Genomic DNA, 22391 nt, shown 5'->3' on the forward strand with positions numbered 1-22391 from the left:
ACCATGTCCAGATGGCTTTTGAGTATCTCCAGATATTCAAAACTGCAAGGGCAACCTGTGCCAGTGCTCAGTCATCATCACAGTCGAAAAAATGTTTCCTAATATTCAGATGGAGCCTCCGGTGTTGCAGTTCGTGCCTGTTGCCCATATTGAAAGGAATGTGGTTGTCAAGGAAGGAGCAGGTGAGCAAGTGATCTAAATAAGTATCCTTGCTATTCCAAAATAAGTATTTGTGAAGAAGGAGGAAAAACATAGTTAGATTCTTAATCGTTTAGGTTGCTTCAAAGAATATTTATTACTTCCTTGGGCTCTTGTGTGTTGAAGCCATTATGTGGATAAAACAGTGTTTTCAAAGTTCTGTTTGTTTTGACACAGTCATATATCTAAATGCATAATGGTATACCAAGTACCATTGGCAAATGGTATGCCACATGTATCCCTGAATTTTCCTTCTATGCTGCATAGCAGTATTACTTTTCACATAACTTTCTGTGCCGAAGAGCCCCAGTCAAGCAAAAGCATAGTTCCTCATTGATGAGAAGTTTGTCATATCTTGAGATTTCAGGTGGTAAAGGTCACATGATAGGAAGCACAGGAGATTTTGTCTTCATGCTTCCAAAAATGCAGTCATTTGAAGCAGGAGTTGTTTTACTTGGGTTTATAATAATTATGAACAGCATTTAATCCTCTATACTGTTTACAGAGATCTGAATACATTGAATCAAATAATTATGCTACCTGTAATGATGGATTTCAGAAGTTGTCCTAATTTACATACAATTAATGTTGTATACGTAGTTAAGAATTTGTAGCTTGCCTTAAGGCAAGCAATTACTTGGGGTAAAAATCAGTATTTGATCAAGTTCTCATTTTTAGTATTTCCAAGCCGAGGATTCAAAACAGTGGCCCAGTATTGTGTATTGTTGTTTCCAGGAGCTATTGAAGCATATTTATAAGAATGGGCAAACGTTGTTGTCTAAATTGCGTGTAGCAGACACAGATAGTAGTGGTGTAGAGCAGTACTTCATCCTTCTGCGCTTCTTGTGCTGTCCAGGATTTTCAACTCCTGGGTTCACGCAACTGTTTCATACCACCTTAATCTATCACTGTGCTTTTTTTCTAGTACCCATTAACTCCATAGTGTTTGCAATAAAAAACCAATAAGGTAGACGACTGATGCTCTCCAGCTCACCTACTAAAGATGTAACTGTAAAATTTGACACTAGAAGAACAGTTAATAGCATTTTAGGTCTGTATTTGAATGGCTTTGAGCAGCAATGTATCATGCCCTAGAGAAAGGTCAAGTTAATCCTCTGCATTGTGGGTACTATGTAATTTATATAGTGTTTCCAGTAGAAAAGCAGCTTAATGGACCTGCAGGTAATGTTTAATAACTGAGAATGTAAGTTAAATTGGCCATCTGTTAGATGTCTCTGCACTTGCTGCAGTGACATGTGGGATGGTAGAGAAATTTCACACTCATTTTGTTTCAGATTGTTCTAATTGTTTCTTTTTCATGCAAAGCATGAGAAGGCTCTTGCAATTAAGAGAATGCCCTCTCTAAATTAAATGTAAACCCAGAGATTTAATTGAACTGATTTCCAAGGTACATTCATTCCTCTTTGGTGATGCGCCTCGAAGGGTTGGTATGTAACTTCATAACTGAGTTGAAGCAGGACTTTATTGCAAATGATGCTTCTGAGGTGCCTGTGGAGTTGGCTTGCTCTCATTCTTTGACTGATGTGAATTGGTTACCAGAGTATCCTTTGTCCTGGGTTGCTTTGCTGTGGATAGTTGCATGATAACTTGCACAGTTTTTCAGAATCCTCATTATCTGCCCTTAAATGTGATTTCTTTTTTTTGGAACTGTGTTTGAGGTCACAGGGCTAACTAGAGATTCTCAGGAAGAAATCAAATACTGGGAATGGGTGAAATTCAGAAGAATTTTGTTCATATATAGAATATGGCAACTAGTTTGAACAATGTCCAGGATGAAGTCATACACCGTAAGTGAGAGCCTTCTCAAGAAGGTGATCGCTAACTGTGGTACAAGAACACTTCTTAAAAATAAAATTTACTTCAGGGATCAACATGTTCGTTGAAAAGGGCCCTCAAGCTGACATATATTGGAGGGGAAATCAGTGTTTTAGCTACAAAGTCTCTTTGGAAGTGTTATAATCAAAATATTGTTTATTACTTCAGCCTACGCTGTCAGTATGTATACACTGTGAGCATAGTTACCCACTGTTTAACCTGAGCTATTAATGTTTCAAACACATGTAAGTGAACGGTATAAGGGACTGGTATGTACACAAGCTAGTCTTGGCGTAAATGTGAATTTTCAGTATGTGAATTGAATTTTCAGAATCACAGAATGGCCTAGGCTGGAAAGGACCTTAGAGATCATTTAATCCAACCTCCCTGTCATGGGCAGGGACGCCACCTCTCGACTAGACCAGGCAACACATGGGGACCAAGCGGGAATCGAACCCGCGACCTCGGTGTTGTCATTGTTGTCAGCAGTGTGCTCACCTCACTGAGCTAACTAGCCCCCTCAGAAGTAATGTTTCTTTCTTCTTTTTTTTTTAACCTATCTACATGGTTTTAAGTGCTTTGTAGCTGAGAAAATGATTTTTTTTATTAAGAACTGAGCATGTGTTTTTTGTTTTTCTGTTTCAAGCAATTAGAAGGGGGAAAAAACCCAAAATACCCAAAGCCCATGTTCTTGGTTGAAGTATTAAATAATTCTTACCAAGTTTAACCTATTGTGAAATTGGTTAGATAAGTAAACTGGCTGTATGATATAGAAAACTGTTCCCAAATCTATTAAATATCATCCGTATTTGGTTCAGAAACACTGAAATCAGAAGAAGGAAATATTTTTAAAGGATGTTCTTGGTTTTGTGTGAGCAAAAATAAAAGTATCTTTCTTTTAAGGATGTCAGTTACTACACGTGTTTATATAAACATGATTTTATTGCCTTTGCCCCTATCCTGACCCCAACAAACTATCCATGTGTTGAGTGGCAGAAGTCTTAATCTTTTCTTACAATGGGACATAGCTTTAAAAGTATTAAAGTCTGGCTCCAGTGTGTTACGTACTGGAAGGTGTTTCAAGCAGTGCCGGGTAGCTGTGCCACTAAATAACCACTGGTCATGATTGGTGTGAAAAACGTTAGCCATGTCTGTTTCTAATAAAAAGCTGATGTGGTGTTGGCTGTTTTCCAGAGAAGTGGATGATTGTATTACGCATAAGAAAATCACTTATTTCCTGAAGTAAGCATAGAAAGTGTTTCTGCGGGTTCAGTGTGTGCTGAGTTCTGCAAGCGGGGAAGTCTGTACTGTGTTTCCTAAGCCAGATCCTGATGGTGTATTTGTTCAGTTACCTCCTTCGTCTTCTGACAGAACAGAATTAACAGTACAAAAGAATCTTGAATTTATTTGGCTTAAAATATTTGAAGAATGGAAATACTTACTGAAAAGCTCAGATACCATCTGTCATTCCTTTGTTTTGAATTCTCTTTCTGTGGAAAGTGATAAGAACAAATTCTCAGATGCCTGCATTTTAATTTTTTTTTGCCCTTATAGTAGACAATTAATTGCTCCATGGGCTACCTTTTAGGGGTTTCTGTAAGACTGAAGCATTGCTTATACAGCTTGATTTACTAGAGCAAAGTTTATCAACCCCTTAAGGTAAATTGCTATTGATTGGTTTGCAATTGTTATTGAAAGTTTCCTTTACTGCACATTAATGTCGTGCTAACAGGAATGAGTGGGAAAGTAGCTGCATCTGTGCCTTCTAAAACAATAACTGTCCTTTGTAAGAATTCTTGCTGTTTATTTGAATGTCTTTTATGTAATGCCACGGGGAAAATATTTGCTAATGTCCAGTGTGCAACTGACAAAATCAGTATCCTATATAATCTCTTTTGCACACACTATTATTTGTTGGTTATAGATGATATTTCACAGTCCATGTCTGTGGGGTGATATCCTTTCCAAAACAGAGCCATATATCTGTTGAGAACAGTATCTCCCAGCTCACCAAATGCAACTCAAATACACTGCAGTTTGTAATAACAAGTGGAACAACATAAAATCTCTGGTTTAGATCTGTTGGTTTTGCAGCAACCTGCCAAAGCAGATTTCTGTTCTCTCAGATCTCTGTGTGATCTTGTAAACTCTTAATTCTGATCATGAAACCTCAGTTTTCTCATCTATCACTATGCTTCCTACTACTAATATGATAAATGTTTGGATGATTAACAAAAGCTTATAAGCCTCATTGCTTTTCTTACTTGAATTTTTAATTTTGCCTTATACTGATTGCCAATACATTTCACCAACTATGAATAATAACAAATCCTAAATTTTATCACTGCTAAAGAGTATCTGTCCTGTATACTTCCCATCCCAAAGTTTTCTCCCAGAAAACAGTTTAGAACTTGAGTGACAGCCACCACTGGGCTTTGTTCTAATATGCTAATGACTATGCATATGTTCAAGAGATTATCCTTGTTTTCACTACTGGCTGCTAATTCTCTTGCTTCTCATGTGTCTTCTCCTGGCTTAGATAGTAGGGGAGCTTCCTGAGAGCAGGAATCGCTTGCCAGTTAAGGTGCTGAGACAAGTATCTTGGGTTCTGCTGTGACCTACACAGTGTTATATCTCTTAATTACCACTACTCTGCCATAATTGTTTAAAAATGCTTTTTGTTGACCTTGTGCATTCGACTTTTTGTATTGATACTTGGGACACACAGTTTGATTCCTTCCGATCTGACTTCCATTTTGTAACATAGTCAGGATTGTGTCTTGAGCTCAGATAAAAAAAATAGTTGTAATAACAAAAGTACCGCAGCAAACCCTGGGTATCCCAGATTGACGATTAAATAAGAACTGCGGCTGTGGTTTATAGCTCATGTAGACATGGGAAAAACAGGGTGGGGGTCATTCTCATTGGTCTGGATATAAGGAAAATAAAAGCAAATGTTTACTAAAGTGCTCCTAAGTCTAAAAAATACGTTTTATCCAGATGCACAATAGTTAAATAATTATGACTTGCTTTTTAGAACAGTGGGTATCACTTTCTGAAACAACCAAAAGAAAAGAATACTTTTGAGATGCGTAACCCAAAGTCATTAGCCTTGTTCTGAAGTTCCACTTGCTCAAATTCATGTATATTAGTTTTCAGTATGATAAATTAGATAAGGGGAAATAGAGAATTTCTGTTGTAAGTTTTGTGGACAAGCAAATAGGACTAATGGAAAAAGAAGCTGGTTTTCCTACTTGGAATTTATTTAGTTAGGTCGTCTTTCCACTACAGAGCTACTTCATCTGGTATTTGAAGTTGGTTTATTAGTGTGCCCAGCCAGCCATGGATTCAGTGCTTTTAAAATCCAGTCTGAAAGCTTGAGCTGCTTAGTTCCACTATATCAGTGTTCCTGTTTTTGAAAACACTTAGCTGCATCTCTTCACTTTGTGCATACAGGGATTCAGGAGAAGTTCTGAAATGCACAGTTATTCTTAAAGCTTTTTCTATTGTCTGTTGACAATGTGGAAGCAATAAGATGAAAACAAAATCCAAGTCTTTGTAGCTACGACCTAACCTGAAGGGAAGAGCAGAAAGTCACATCACCTCTCAGAAGCTGTGGAGCACGTTGCTCCCAGTTCTCACAGTGTTGTTCTTCAAGCTGGACAGATGATAGCGTACAGGTTTCTTAGCAGTCAGCGAACTGACACTATGATGTGTTCAACTTTTTTTATCTCAAAGATAAAACCATCCCCTAGAGACATAATGTTGTGTTTCGAGTTACTGCTTTTTCTGCAAGTCATTTTTAGAAGACCTATACTGCCTACTGATTTGATAGCTACTTTTATCTGGTGTCTTTCTTCTCTAAACTTAATTTTTCTGATTTTGTTTTAATTTTGGTCATCATCTTATATGGCATGTAGTATTAGACAAATGGTGGTATAGATCTTGTTGGGCTTTATGTATTTGTCTTTCCCATTCTTACTTGCTGAACAGTAGCTGTGTCTCAAAGAAATACTTAAGCTATTGAGTTGTCCAGTTTGCTCTGTGGATTTCCCAGCCTTGTTTTTATTTTGTTGTCTATATTTGGACCAGTCTTGCTCCCCTTCTCAGTAGCTGGTTCCAGGCTCAGTGTTGGCAAGTTTTATCTGAAGCTGTATGTGATTAAGCTTTCTATGTTTAGAAGGTTGAAGAGTCAAGCTGGCTCAAATTTAACTCAAAATTTAAGTTATGGTTTATAGAGCAATATGAATAGAGGTAGACCGAATGGAAAGCCTCGGTTGCCATCTCCCTCTGCTGGTAGGGCTGTTTTGGCCACACAGCAGACCGAGCTGGGGAAAAAACTTACCTGTTAAAATGCAAATACGTGCGCAAGTTCTGTATTTTAGTGTATTTCACCACCTCACAAATAGCTTTGAGACCACAAGGGAGGGGACAGTTAGTGGAAATTAATAAGCTAATTACAAACTAAGGATGTATTGTAAAATTGTCTGAAAATCAATTTAGGAATAACTAGAGATGTTCTGATTTTGTTGTCTCTGCGTACTAGGAAAAAGGAATCGATGCTAATGACATTTTCTAACATGTTTTGAACAGGATAGTGCTTAGAGGTGCCTTCCAACCAAAGTAATACAGTAGTGAAAGTCAAAAGATAAAAATAAATTAATGAATTATCTTCCTTATTGCTGAAAGAAACTCAAGAATATCATGGAAATTACTACACTGAGTTGGATTGCATTCACAATCTTGTCTGGAGTGGGAGGTATCTAGGACTTTTACTAAGAAAAGGAGCAAAATAAACTGTATCACAAAATGCACAACCAGCTAATAACTGATAGCAAAGGGAGACTTATTTCTGCCCCTTGTTGGCGACTGATGTCCCTCTGGAGCAAGAGGGTTTAATTTGTAATTTGTTTATTCTTTTATGTAGAAGCATTGACAGTGTTGCTCTTCTGGATCTTTCTAAAATGCTGGCTCTCCTGATATCTCTGGCAAAGACATGCGTGGTTACAAAGGAAGGAATTTTGTCCTTCAGCTGAAAAAATGAAAGAAGGGATGTTTGTGGAAGATGTGTGGCTGATTTTATAATGTTTATTACAAATGCACAATTGTGTCAGTACTTTCTTGTGGTTTGTAGAGTTACTTCTAAACTAAAAGTATATTGAAAGTCTTACCTGAGACTATCATATCAAAAGATAAAGGTATTCTAAAGATTTGCTATTAGGAGGTTGATTGAACTGCATAGAGGGGAGGGGGAGAGGTGAACGTTGTTGACACACTATCACCAAGTCTAGCACCATTCATGGACATTAAAAAAAAGTATGTCTCCATAGGAAGAGGGTGTAATTTAAGAAAGCTTTCACGTTAAGCTACAGAAGCAAAGATAACTGAGTTACTGGATTTTCGCAAACTGCTTCAGATGCTCAGAATACAACTGCTCAGAAAATTGTGTCCCTGCTTACTCCACAGAAATATGAAAGTAAAGCCAAGGTTTCAAGTATGTTTCTCCTGCGATTGATAGAGTTTCAAGGACTGCCTGTTGTTTGTTCCTTCCTCAGTGTTGCCCTCCAAGGTCTGTTGTGTAACTGGGCTGGGAACTACGTGATGCTGACCAGAGTCAAAAACATTTGACAACAAATATGTGTTTGTTCTGGTCTGTGAGAGGTTTCTTTGGGATGAGAGGAGGTGTTGTATTTTTTCCAAATTCAGATGGGTTTTCTGGTGTGTAATATCGGCACAGCTGAAGGCGCAAGCGTAGGACGGTTGGCTGAGGAACGTGCAGGGAGAGCTGCTTAAACTGCCACAGCTGTTAGAAAAAATGTTTTCTGAACTGTGGTTTGCTTCTCTCTTCAAGATGAGATTTTTAAATGATGCAGTCATCTTGTTTTGGATACAGTTTGATTGGAAAGTGCTCAGGGTATTTTTGCATTGGACAAAATTTCAGACTTAGGGCTCGTTTAGATAATCGAGTGGGATAGGTTTAGGGTTTTGGATTTTTTTCCAGTTTGAGGAATAAAATCATCCTCAACTAGAGATTAGATTAACTGTATTTGAAAACAAAATACTTTTTAAAAGTGAAGGGAGGTTTATTTTTGCTAATGGTAAAAACTTTTTTTTATTGCAGCATGTAAAACTTTTTTTACTTATGTTACATAAGAAAGGAGAATGGTAAAGGTCAGCATTAGCTGCATAGTTCTAAACCTTCAGGGAACTCTGGCTATTTATGTTATTATATTATCTGATGCATTACAGACTTTTTTCCTAGCTCTTGGTATACAGATAGTTCAAAGAGAAGGTCAGGAGGACAAGAGCAAGTAGTGGATTTACAGGTCACTTCAGGATTGAGTGTTCTGTGTTGGGAAATGTCAGATCTCAGAAAACAGACAGCCTCACACTTTTCTCATTTTAATTATTGCAGAGCATTCATGGACTTGAAATTTCATTACTTTGCAATAAGAACCATGCTCTCAGTGCTACAGAAAGTTGCTTTAAAATGCTAATTAAGAGGATGATTACCCTTTATACTACATCATAAAACAATGTAGTAAGTACGCTGTAATATCCCCACTACACTTTTTGCACTTGCCTCTGCATGTTCTTTTTTGTTTATACCATACCTTGTACAGTAGAAAAGCAGCCCTGCCCTGTTTGGGCTGCTGGTCATTACTGCAGCATGAATAAGTAAGGAATTGGGTTTTTTCTTATGTAAGCATGTAGTAAGGTTTTATGGTGTGTTGTGAGGGGGTTTGTTGGATTGTTTTATTTTGTTTGGTTTTTTAAAATCACCATTGGTAAGTCTTTTTTCTTTATTTCCCAATAGGAATGATTGGCATAAGTCAATATACTGGTTTGCTTTTCCGTCAGTAGTTTTGCAATAGGTTTGACAGTGGTTGAGGTTTGCATTTTGAAATGGTCATAATGTAAGCGAGGCACTATCATTTCTATTACAGCCACGTTCTCAAGTGTCTGAAGAAAACATGATATGGTGGCAGTGTTATTAACATGAAAATCTCCTTTTAAATCAAGCAAGTCTGTGACGTCCTCTATCCAGGGAGCTTACAGATCTGTACAAAACCATTTGCTTTGCAGAGGCGATAGTTTGCGCACTGAAGCAACAAGGCTAAATAAAATGACTTGTGAAATTAAAGACTGCCATCTTCTTGAAGAAATGCGTCTTCTCATTTTCCCTCTCCCAACCTTTACATGGTCTTATATTGTCCAGATTGCTGTGGGTCTCTTTGTTAAATGAGCTTCGTATCTCTCAGTTAATTTTCTGCCAGTATTACTTTAGGCTGATGACTGTGGGTGTTTGTGTATCCATTAAGCACACTGCCAGGACATGTTCACCACTTGCCACCTCTCCCATTAAATGGCTGTCAGCAGGTTTACAGAGCTGCTTTCTTGCTTTGCATTAGTTGCTGCAACTCGCTAGATGCGAGAGGACACAGAATTTGCCTCCAAATTTCTAAAGGTAAATAGAAATGCCATGAGTGCTTAAGTCAAATTTCATATATATTCGTATCAATATGATTAGCAGGAAAGCAGTGTCACTTCTTTTTAAATTTTCTTTTTCCAAATAACCTTTCTCCTTGAGCTTCCACCCCCATAAGGAGAATACTGCAAATCTAAACAAGTGCCTGTCAGCAGATTCTTGGATGAGACTGTCTCATTGAAGTTGTATATAATCCCATGCTGAGATTTACAATTGGTTCTGAAATGAAAATCTGTTAGAATTAGATCAAACATTATCCTAGCTGAGATAAGCAGTGTGGGGAAGATTAAGGATTTGTCCGTGAAAGTCACTATATAGTAGGGTTATTGGTGTAAGGCTTTCCAAGAGACACACTAAAATGGAGGAGTGCTAAGTTAATTTAATGAGCTTCAGCTAGTTTGCTGCATATTAATGTGGTATATTTTTTGCAGAATAGGAAATTCTGATTCTAATTCTTAAGACAAAGAATCTTTTTCTGGATGAAAATGAATTAGTAAAAGCAATAATAAATAATTAAGTAGAAAAGCAGTAATTTTGTATATCCAGGCCTTTATTAAATTATTACTTCAATAATCTGCTGGTGAACATGCATAGAAGGTCAAAGCAAGACACGGGAAACCTGTAAGTGTATTGAGGGGAGATGTGAACTTGAATCTAGAGTTTTAGTATCTCTGAGAAATAAATGTGAGGCTTTACCATACTTTGCCTTACACTCAGTGACTTCAGAATTTTAATTCGTTTTAATTTGAGTTGACTTTCCTGCACATCCTTTATAGGTGAATTCTGAGAGCAAATCATTGTGCTGAAGAGTTTGCAATCTATTTTAACATGACCCACACTATGGAAAAAGTGGAGACAAGCTTAGCTCAAGTGACTTGTGCAACATAATCCAGGCAACCAGTGTTGGCGAGCAGAGTAGCTCTTTGACACAGACACGTATCCACTGTGCTGGACAATGCAGTCTTCTAAAAATGACTGCAGTAGAAGTTCTTCTATTCTCTGTCTCCTTGCACTCTACAGGACTATGAATTTTTCACCCAGTGATGTTCTCTTCAGAATCTCTGTTCTTCTTGCTGAGTATCATTGAATTGGTCTTTTGAGGGCTATTCAGTGTTGCTTTTCGAGCAGGCAGCTAAGAGTATTGCTGAATGATTAGATACTTCCCTCTACTGCTGAACCTGCTGGGAGTAAGCTTCCTACTTCTACTGGTCACAACTGGTGAAATAACCAAGTTTTAAAGATGATTAAGGTTTTCAATACCTTCTCTCACTGTAATTTGTGTGTTCTGTTTTATCCATGTGCAGCATTTCATTCTACCCAACATCTCTATGCGGCATGCAAATACAGATATACAAACCTAATTCTGGTGTAGGAATAAAGTCAGCTTTGTCAGCAGGCCTGTTCCATTCTTAGTAGTTTCTAGGCCTTTTGAAGATAACAATATAAAACATGTTCTTCATCTGACTTCAGTATTTTGGGTTCCTTTCTGCTCTTTTGTAAACATTATGAGCATTATTGCTCATAAACAGTTTTGATGAAAGTTTGTACAATTGGCCTCAGTGTGTTGAAAGATGAATTTAATTTCAGCACTTTCACAGAGAAAAAGAAAAGAAAAAAAAAGGCCCTAAGTTTTGTAGCAATACTTCTAAAAAATCTGATGTCTCCTTTTCCCACCTACTTCTCCCATTCTAGTGGGACTTGCTCTCTTAACAGAAAATAAATACTCTCTCTTGAGTTTTCTGTAGTTTTTCAAAATTATTCTTGGTGCTTTTACCCATTAAACAACATGGCTGGTGATTTGTTTCTAGCCTCTATGGAAGCTCATGGTTTAATGGGTGAAATATGATAGGTAATGAAGAAAAATGTTTTGCTGCATGAACCAGTTTAGAGAAATGAGTCTTGTGAATGTTATGTATTCAGATTTTGATAATGGCAAAAAAGATCCACTCCAGGTTCTAAATTTTCTGTGCTTTAGTCCTATATAATTTAAAAACAAACAAACAACAACAACCCCACAAAAAAAACCTTAAAAAATGTTAATGTTCAACGTCCCCATTTCCTGCTTCAAATTTTCCTGTGAACTGATATTACATAAACTTTTTAATGGTTTATATTGCTTCTCAAAATCTTTCGGGTACCTACTACCCCATCTTGTGCAGGATTAGTTAGATTTAAATCAGCGCTGTATGGCGCTCTATTTTATACAGGCCTCTTTAACTTGTGTCACTGTATATTTTGAGAATTTTCCAGCATTGCTGAAAAAGTATGGTATTTTCATGGTGTCAAGTCCTTTGTCTTTTTGCCGGGGGTAAGGTAAGCGTTGTTTGGGTTTTTTTTATTTTTATTTTTTTTTGTTTTTTTGAAAAGTCTTGGGGAAGGGATGAGATTGGGCAAGTGAAAGGGTACGTTATGTGGGATAAAGACCCCATACTTTGCATATGTAGAAGAATTAAGCGAGCCTGGTAGTGGTTTGTAGTAACTAAGGGAGTTCATTGCAGGTTTTGTGAATAATTTGCCTTCTCCGTTTCACCTACCTGATTTTTATTATAAAATGCATTCTGTTACTCCAGAGCTGCAATTTCAGTGCCATCTCTAGCAGAACGCCTTTAGAGCTGGACATTTTGAATATGATTCCAACAGTTTTGGAACGTACATGAGCAAGAAAGATTGATTTAATCCCACAGCACCCTCTGGCTTTTGAGCAAACATGTGTATGAGTATCCACAACTGTATATGCATAGAAAATGTACACACAATCAAAAAAAGATGCAAAAAAAGTCTTCTACCCAGTAGAAAATGGGAGCCATAGAAACAGTTGTTTCCCACTGATGAAGTCCCTTGGAGGTGAAAACAGATCTCCCTTAAGTGCAATCAAATTGCCCATTAGGAAGAGAGAAGTGACTTTAGATACCTTTACAGTAAGATGGTTGGATACAGGTTTGCTAGCACTACTAGGTTTGTGATGATTTGCGATCTCTTAATTATTTTATTTTCTTTACTTTTGATGTGGAGATAGATAGATAGGTATATAGACATGTCCACTCTCTAATTATGGTATTACCTAAACACCTGATTGTATGAAATAATGCTAAATGCAGTGTAATAGAAGGAAGAAATGCTAGCAGTAAAAGAAAAGAATCTGAAGATGTAGCGTTACTTTCGAATTCCTCCCAGATTACTACCCTGAACAAAATTATTTAATTTTTGTACTTATGTCTTATTTGTAACATGTGCATTATGAGGAGTTACTGCCATTTAAATATTTGAGATAGAAATTCAGGTCCAAGTACCATGTAAACAAGGATAAAGTGGTCCTTTCACTCAACAGTGTATGTTTGCAACAAGCTGTGAAAAGTAGTTTTAATATTTTTCTGTTTTCCAAACGTACTCCTGGCCCTGTGAACTGAAGGTTGATATATGTATTTGGCTACATGGAGGTTACTCCCTGTGTTTGGAATGTCCTTGAGGCTTGAGGAAGATTTTGAACTCTGGAAGCTTTAAGCAAGAGGGGTTAAGATTTTAACACTTAGGTAGAAATAGCAAAGCATCAAATTACAAGTATGTAATTTGTATGAGACGCTAGCACTGGGAAGCAAGACACTGCACAAGTCCAAGCCTTGTTTAATAGCTGAAAGGTACTAATTCAAGTTAAACCTGCCTTTGTTTAGGTGCTTGTAACTAAAATCTGATGAATGTTTAACTCATGTCTGACACAGATCCATATATTTACTGATTGTAGCAATCAATTGGAAATTAATGGTCAGATCTTAAAGCAAAGTATTAACTCCAAATGCTTAGTATGTTCTGTAACTTGTCAGTTTGGAGGATTTTATCAGTATAATCACAACACTTGCATGTCTTCCCTTTTCTTTCCCTTTCCTCCTTTTCATCAGTCAAGTGCTGTGAACGTGTTCTGACTATGTTAAATGCAAATATCAGAAGATGTTCTGGATGTTGCTCTCAAATACTGGAAGGGAAGGGTTTTTCTTAATTAGTAAAAGTAAGATGTCATGAAGTCAGCAAAAACAATTCAAGTAGCAGAAGTTTCTGAAGCCAAACGTAAGTTGCCACTCTTGCACTTCCTCATTGTTCTGGCTTCTTTTTACTTCTGTGAGTAATTGTTACTTTCTTGCTTAGTAAAGCCCTAATTAGGGTTAATGAGCATGGAAAATAGATAGTGAAATGCAGAAGATAAAGGTAATACTGTGCCACAAGAGAGAAGCTTCCTTCATTGTGACCAAATTCTGGCAAATTAAAATATTAAGAGGATTAAATGAGTGAATTAAGTAGTTCAGCTGTCATGCACTGTTTGCTTTTGAAGAGGAGCCCTATGGTAGAGCTTAGACAAGGAGATGTGTCCCAGCCTGCTGAGTCTCTGCAGACAACAGAGATGGGAATGGACCTACTGGATTTCCTTACCAAAAAAATTTTGCTTGACAGATCATTTCTAGGAGAGCAGCAGAAATGCATAAACATTATTACATTTAAGATAGATTAATTGGTATGCTTTGCTGTAAAGTGAACTCACCAAACCAAATGACTTTTTTGAATAGTTTAATGAGTGCTTGGTGTATGTGTCTGCATATATATATATATATATTTCTCTAATAATTTTGAATATTAATTAACTTAAGACTATTCACTGCTTTCTTGAAGATGAGAAACAATTATGTTTTAAATAAAAACAGTATATAAGTTGCATGCTGTTACTGTAATGTCTCATTCTGTGGCCTATTCTGATTTTTTATTTTTCCATTAAAATTACTTTCAGATGCATGATACCTAAGGAGTAATTTTCCTCTCTTGGTATAGCTAATTGCTCTCTATTTATTAACTTTTCTTTCATTGTATTTAGTTGTTGAACAAAATTTAAAATAAATATAATATTTAGATTGCACTTAGTTTTAATTGGAAAAAAATACTTGAAGTTGGTATCATATGACTGCTTTTCCGGTTGTATCTACAGATTTCTAATAGATGAATAATTGAAATATGGAGTAATATGATGTTCTTTTCAAAGAAACTGTATAAGATGTTGATATGTACTCAGACATTTTCAAGAAATACCAGCTGTTCTTAAGTGGTTACATTTTTTAATGTTTTTTTTTTTCTGATGTGACTTCTGCTTCTTTAGCTTAGAAGATATTTCCAAAAATCTGTTGTTTGCAGCTGAATACAGAATAGATGTTGTCTTCTGCTTAAACATGGCGTGTAACTTCTGCTAAAAAAATTCGAAAATTTCCAATTGTGGACTTCTTGCTTCTGACTCCTGGAAAATTGAGCAAGTGTAGGTTCTAAGGAACTTCTGTGCAGCAGCGATAGGTCCTTGATATAGGTCACAGTAAGCAATTCTTACCTTCTTGTGAAAAATTGTGATGTAAAACAAAAATCTGCAAAATAGTTGTAGCTTGGCAGTTCTGCATCAGTTTCATTTGAACTTTAATTAGACACTCATTTTGTGTAGAAAGCTGTGCTTCCAACTTCTATTTTTAAAAGCAGATGTTTTTGAAGATATTTTCATACTAATCAGGCATCCAGGTGGAAAGCTACAGCTTTCTGTTCTTCACCACATGAGAGTTGATGAAAGTCTTTCAGTCTCCTGTCATTGAATGGGTAATGAGGATGATGGAAATGCTACTTTCTTGGCATCAGAATAGCAGGCTAAGGTTGGTTTTCTTAAACTGTGAAAGTGAGTTCAGCATAGCAGAGGTATAGCTCTGTACCTTTCCCGAACTTCCAGAGCATCCTAAATGTGGTGCTGTCAGCCTGCTCTGCTTTTGACAGGATTCAGGTACATTGAGACTGCTTTGTGTTTGCCTGGTGTGAGCATGTTTTACTAACACAGCATGTTAAGAATAAAGTTGTTCTTACTCGCTTCCAACCCTTTTTTTGTTTTTCCTTGTGCTCAGTAGCAGAAGTAAGAAAATGACTAAAGAAAAAGAAGGTGGAATTTTCAAGTGATGGGACAATACAAATATAACCAACAATAGCCTTCCTTTTTGTATACTATCTGAAAGATTGGAGATATTATCAAAAAAGGAGGGAAAAAAAAGTTGCAGGAAGTGTCCATCACTGTAAGATCTGATACTGGCTCCCTAAAAATAGATGATGAATATGTCTATCACTAAGATAAAATACCTTTTACAGCACTGAAAGAAGTCTGGCAGGCAGGAAACACAGCAAATCATAAACATGAGTCTTGCATCTAAAGGCTGTTGACCCACCATTTATGGGCGTGTACAATTAGCACTCTCCACTGACAAACGCCTGCCTCAATTTTTAGCATGAATGAAGCAGAAAGCTTGAGAATCTAGCCTTGGGATGAATTTGACACAAGCATGTTCTTAGCAGTCTTTGTGACTGTAATGCTTTTAAAAAATCATTGCTTTTTCTGCTCCTTAATTTTGGTGTGAAATCTAGTTGGAAAGTTCTTAAGATTAGTGCCGTGTCTTAAACATGCAGGACTGCTGCAGGTCTTCAAACTGATGTAGTTATGCTCCTGGCATTGCAAATCAGTATCGTGTGGTTTTCTTTTAAAGCAAATTAGATGAGAAATGCAGACTGTGTAAATCGTCTGTAAATTGACCAGAGAACATAAGTTTTATGTTTCTAAAACTACTTTTTTTGAGGGAATGTGAAGGGAAGAGATTTCAGGTTTGATGAGTAAGAGTAAGAGAAAGAAGATCTAGAATCAGAAAGTGGTAATTTTTCTGTACATCATGACGAGCTACTTCAGGGCTCTCTGGAAAAGGAGAGCAAAAGTCGGGGACGGAGTGATGTCTGCCATGATATTGCTTTACTTGAATTTATGCTGGTAACTTTGCCATTTCTAAAATAACAGGCTACTTAGTTAATTGCATAATATTGATAAAGATCTTAAGTGCTGTTTCTTTTCAGAAGGACTGGATGAGCTCTTTTTGAGAAATAAGTTTTAAGAATATATTTTGTTTGTCTGGAAGGGTCAGTGTGATCTCTTCACAGTATTGCTTGCTGTCTTCAAACTGCTTCCTGTTCACAAGTGAACAATTTCTAAATAATTCATGAAGTTGAGTAAAAGAATGTCTGTACAGGGCCAGCCAAAGCTATGACTAGCCAGCACCGTGTCACCAATAATGGCCAAGGATGCCAGACCGTAAGAAAACGGGAAACTTCTCAAAACTAATAAAAAATGTGATCACAAAAAAAACCCGTTCCTAAATTGGAAATGAATGTAGGCTTCCTGACTTTTTGTCACGCATTTCCAGCATGAAATTTGACACGTAGTTTAATTTTTTTCATACACAGCTTTCCCTGTCTCTAAAGGCAATTGGGTACCCTTGCAAAATGGTTGCGAACATGTAGTTAACAGCATTGAAAGTGTATTTGCAATTACTGAAAAGATCAACACAAACTTGGCCTTCAGGCACAGAACATAGGATGTTTCTGACTAAATGGTACACAGTTCAATATAAAGCAGCTTGAAATAATCCAGCTGAACTTACCACAGAAGCTTGGATCTCATCTGTTGCCTCTGCCACTGTGGTCTCTTTTGGGCACAGATTTGTATGTTGTTTTTTTTTTCAGAAATTCTTTTAAAAGTACAAATTTAAATCTACTATTTCAAGCAGCATCATGACCATATCTTGGCTTGGTGGTAATTTAATGAAGCAGAATTCAACTGAGGACTGAGTAGGCGAAGCAGAATTCAACTGAGGACTGAGTAGGCAAAGCAGAAGTAGCACAGCTGTTAGTGTAAATGTCTGTGAAGTATTAGTCTTCTTCCTAAAATTAAATATGAGGTATTGAAATCTTATAATTGAAAGCTGAGCTTCTATAACCACCCTGTTTATCCCAGATGCAGCTGACACATACTAATATAGCCTGGGGAACTTGGAAATGAAGAAATAAGCAGGAAACCAGACCAGTGTTGCAGTCAAGACTGAATTATGTTCTGAACTGGGAACTGGAGGAGATTATAGATTGAAATCCAGAGTCAGTTGCAGAGGTCACAAATTAATTAGCAAGGGAGTATGTTGCTGGAATTGAATACATGGGTGTCATATCACAGTGTTTGTAGTGCTAATGCTTTCTGAATTTGGCAGCAAGAAGATAGGGCATAACCAGGAACACTCACTCTTAGGTCTTCATGAAGTCAAGTGCTGGAAATTTGCAGAAGACTTGCCTTTATGAAACAAGATTTAAGATTCAAAATTTCAATCCTAACGGGATTTGAGTTCCTGTGGAATATCAGTGCAGTTAACATGTAAGCCTAAAAATTAATTTCATAGTTAAAATCTTGGAGGAAGCATGCATCAACCTGGAATTTAGTTCTAGGAAAAAAATCTCAAACATTAGGCTGTGGATTGATGCACGCATCTGAATTACCTTCATTTTACTCCTGTTTTCACTTGAGCTGCCACTATTATTTGCCAGGAATCTTCATATATTAATGTTTACAGAAACATTTGACAAGTAAGAGAAAAAGAAAAGTTGCTTAAAGTTCACTTTTAGAATATCTAGTGCAGCCCATTTTTTATTTAAATAAACACATAAAACATTTTTGTGTGTGTGGAAATTGTGTTTCTAGAGGTACTCCAAGCCCATAGTGAGAATGAAAGTGAATGAATAAAAGTGATGAGTGTAGTGTTCCTTTCCCAAATAGAAAGAAAAAAAATAATTTTTCTTCCATTTTGGCCTGAACTAAATATGTTTCTTTTGTTGGAAGTTTATTGTGTATATATAGAGACATAAAAATGTATCTGGTGTCTTACCTGTCACTATTGTCTTACTATGTGATTATGAGAATAAAATGCATCCTTCAGAAGAACAATTTCTGAAGTTGTTTTCCTCAGAGATACTTTAACATAGAGACAATTAGGCAGTATTAAAATGTTACCTTATAGCATTTTAGATGAAGAACAACAGTGGAAAGTCAGCCACAGAGTATTACCTGTTAGATTTACTGTTGCTGTTTCCAAGCAAAACCCATTTAATAGGGAAAACTCTACTCCCCCTTTTTATTAACGTATTTCTGCTTCTCCAGCAAGATCGGATTTAACATTGGAGAGTCTCTTGATAAAAGCTGCCGTCTGAAGTTCATATATTGAAGAACTTGCAGACTTTAAGTAGAAATAGCCAATGCAATGGATGACTGGTTTCTTCTCCTGAAGCCTGGAGTTTGGTGTACCCTGTATTGGAAGTGATACACACAGACAAATCTAATTCTCCCTTTTTCGTTGGTGTTTACATTTGTTGTTGTTTCGAATCTTGCAGGTGTTGGCTGTTCAGCTCTGTAGCATAGGAAGCATATAACTCTCCTTTTTCAAACACAAAGGGGTTGATTTTATGTGTTCAGTATGGATTGTAAAGCAATATGGCTGGATTGAGGGATTTTATTTTTTTCTCACCTATACATCACTGCATTGCCTGCTGTAGGCAACAAAGGCAAGTAAGATTTTCAAGAGAGTTATTTAGGCCCTTTATATTGCAGTAGTTTCTGTCTTCATGTTGGTGCTCTGACTCTTTCCAGCGATGTTTGCCTCTGTCTGCTCAGGCTTGTGCACAAACCAAATGCCTGCACTTAGACATTGTTGGCCCTACTCCTTTGTCTTTTAGGAAACTGTACAACTGGTTATTCCCACAAATTTACACAGTAGAATTTACCAAAGGTAAAATTGTATCAATCATGCTTCTGCAACTGCCTCTTCTTTTCTCCTATTTTATTTATGTATCTTTCAGGTTTAGTGATTTGCTGAACATGCAAGATACCAAAGTGATGACGCTTCACTTTTATTTTTTCCTCCCCACTGAAGAAATAGTGGTAGTTTTGGTTTTGGAAAAAGTCTGTAATGATCCCTAGTCATACAGAAGATGAGCATCTCTCTTGTCTTTGTGTTGTGGGTCAGAAAGAGAAGATAAGGAGCAGGGGGTTTGTTGATTGTTTGAGATGGAAATGATGAATTAGTTACCAAGTCGCTTCTCTTAAATAAAAAATCAAATTTGCCATAGCTGTAATTAGTCTAAAGTGGATATATGTAACAAGAGACTCTCCAAAGTGTCCTTACAGAAAGAAGGAAGCTTGTTCCCTACTCATGATGATTAAATAGCATTGAAATCAATGTGCAGGGATGGAAGGTTTTTTGAAAATGCAATATAATGGAACACCTCCCTCTGGTGGTAGACATTACATAGTTTAATCTCCTGTATCAACACACTGAACTGGACTTCATGATGGGGAATGCCTTTCAGACCTTAGAACACTTTCTGGAAGATAATTGCATCACATATAGGGTTTCCTGGCACTCTAGCTCTTTGAGTGTGAAGGGGCAGGATTGGGCTGCTTGACCCAGTTTATTCTGAGTTTGTCAGTTAATTAAAATTTTTCTGCTACACCTCTGTCTTGCTGCTGATATCGGGTGAATTTTGCCATTTGGCTGAGCTGTAAGGATAGACTCCTTGGATGTTTGTGCTTTAAGCAGGTAGTTAGGAGAGCATGCACGAAACAACTAATAGCTCCCATCAATCATTCGTATTTTGCCCAAAATTTATTCATCCTTTAGTTTATTCATATTTAGCTGTTTGATCTCAGTTGTATGTGCCATGCTGGTCCTCAGTTAGTTTCCAGAGTAATGCCTGTAATTACTTGTGCTTGAAACACAATTAGCCACCCTAACGGGAGGAGAAAGGTTGTTAACTATTTATCTCATAGTTTGTTAATGCCGAGAAACAGATAATTTCTAAGATTTTCTCTATAAGCTTGAGGGATGAGTTCAATCTATCAATCTGCGGACAGTGAGCCCCTGAAGAGGCTATATAATTATTATTTCTAACTCTGTTTAGGCATAACAAAGAATGCTTTCAAAAACTTCTTGAAAGGACGTTTTAGTTCTTCGCTTTTCATGGCCATTGCACTTCAGGAAATGTAAAAAAACTAGCTGAATGTGTGAGAATAACATTTTTCATCCTTGTTTTCCTTTCTGTTTAGTAAGCATTTTCAGATTACTTTTTCTGTTCTTTCAGAGCATAACGGAAACTGTTCTTCTCCCCTCCCCGCCGAGGTTGAACGCTCTAAAGAGTTTTTGCTTTTTTTGTATGTCATTAACAGAAGAGTCTATGAAGCCTTGGAAATCTTCTCTAAGGCTCTAGATGAAAAGCAAAACAGCTGAGGCCTTTCTGTGAGTAGGAGTTGTAATTCTGTGGCCGTGACACCGTTTAACTCACAGAAACAAAACTTGGAACGTGGAGGCCTGGCCACAGAATCTGTTTTCATGTGCAACATCCCAACGTTACTGGCCTTTAATTAATGTATTGTTCAATGTCAGCACGTTGCTGCTTTGATTTTGAGATTGATGTTTTGCTAGTGAAGACTCCTGTTTAAGGGATTCCAGATCTATTATGCCCAATAACAACCATTTGCAACCCCAGTGTTCTGGAAACAGCACTGGCAAAAGGCTAATTTTCTCATCTCTGGTAACTTGCAAGTGGTAGCACAAGAAATCAGATCATATCAAATTGCAAACCATGGATGTGAGAAGCAAAAGGATCATTTTGTTCTCGTGCTTTTTTTGTTTATCTCACTTTCTATTCATTTCCATATTAAGACACAGACAAGTATGCGTTGTAGCCAGTTTCAGCAGTTACCCTCCATCACTGACAGGCAGAAGGGTCACTTCATCATCAGAAGAGATGCTTTAAATTCACATGTATTTGCTATACAAAAGATAAGTGAATTGAATTGTATTTATCTGTCTTTTCCACTGGGGGGACAGGCATACATCATTCTGGGGATAGTATTTCTTCTATTCCTTTTACCTTTCTACACTTCTTTTAATGTAAAGAAATCAGGGGAGCATCTAGTTTTTTAAATGGTCAGCATTTGTAAGAAAAAACATAAAAAGTCCATAAGCTTTGGACATGAACTTACTAAGTGACTTATCTTTGTAGCCATTTTATACTGATTTTAAATTTTGAGATGCACTCTAGCTATTTTCTTCAGGATTGATTGGCTAATAATGAAAATGTGTGTTGTCATTGACTTTAATGTTTCTACTATCTTCACTTAGAAGACAAATGGGTAGGAATTTTGGTTTTATTAACTCAAAACTTGAGAGACCTAAGCAGTGCTTATTTTATGTAGTCAGTTATTTGATATCTGCACGTATTTATATTTTTCTTACTAAAATCTAGAAAAGAAATATATGGGTTTCAAGTGTGCTGAAAATAAACAAGGGGTTCTTAAGTTGGGGTTGAGTTGGGTTTCTTCTTCACACTTTTTTCTAGCCTATTGTGCATGATATTTGTTACAACAAGAAGCGTCAGACTCCAGTAAGTTTGAGAAGAGCGGGAAGAAGCTCATGCCTTACACTTTAGCTCACCATTCGTTGCTTTAGTGGTAAAACCTAAATGGTGACAAAATACTTCCTCAGAGACACGTGTGTCATATGGTTGGGTTGGCTGTGGGGAGGTGAGGCCAGGACATGAGGGTGTCTCTTCTCCCTCCTCTTCCAGAATGGTCTTCAGCTCTGCCTCTGGGCTGGTCAGAGGAGACTGGAGAAGAGACCCTGCTAAATGAGTAATTCTGATCGATGTTTTGAGAGTTTTGGTAATGGTGCTTACTAGGGTGCCTTAACTGGAGATGAGGGAGAGGGAACTGCATTGGGAGAGGGATTTAAGCATTTTTACTAGAAAGGTTTACTTTTCTGTAGGGACATTTTATCGCTTTTGAAAATCCTGACAATTTTTAGTATAGCCAAATGTTTGGGAATGCTTGAACGGTAAATGTGACTATTACTGACAGAAAATGAGGCAAATACTCACTTTAATTGAAACCATAGCAATTAGACTGGAGGAATTAATTAAAAAATAATAGACATGTGCTTTGAAATTGAAG

The 22391-nt window shown here is 37.0% G+C and overlaps 1 protein-coding gene across 1 annotated transcript in view; it reads left to right on the forward strand.

Annotated features, from left to right (window-relative positions):
- Positions 1–91: 91 nt before the first annotated feature.
- The window catches only part of ZFAND3 (zinc finger, AN1-type domain 3), an 80497-nt gene continuing 58197 nt past the window's right edge, over positions 92–22391 (forward strand). The window contains exon 1 of the mRNA XM_009871617.1: positions 92–182. Within this exon, the coding sequence (XP_009869919.1) occupies positions 92–182 (91 nt within the window). The remainder of the gene's footprint in view (positions 183–22391) is intronic.

This window comes from Apaloderma vittatum, unplaced genomic scaffold (genome assembly GCF_000703405.1).
Source record: "Apaloderma vittatum isolate BGI_N311 unplaced genomic scaffold, ASM70340v1 scaffold1266, whole genome shotgun sequence".
NCBI lineage: Eukaryota > Metazoa > Chordata > Aves > Trogoniformes > Trogonidae > Apaloderma > Apaloderma vittatum.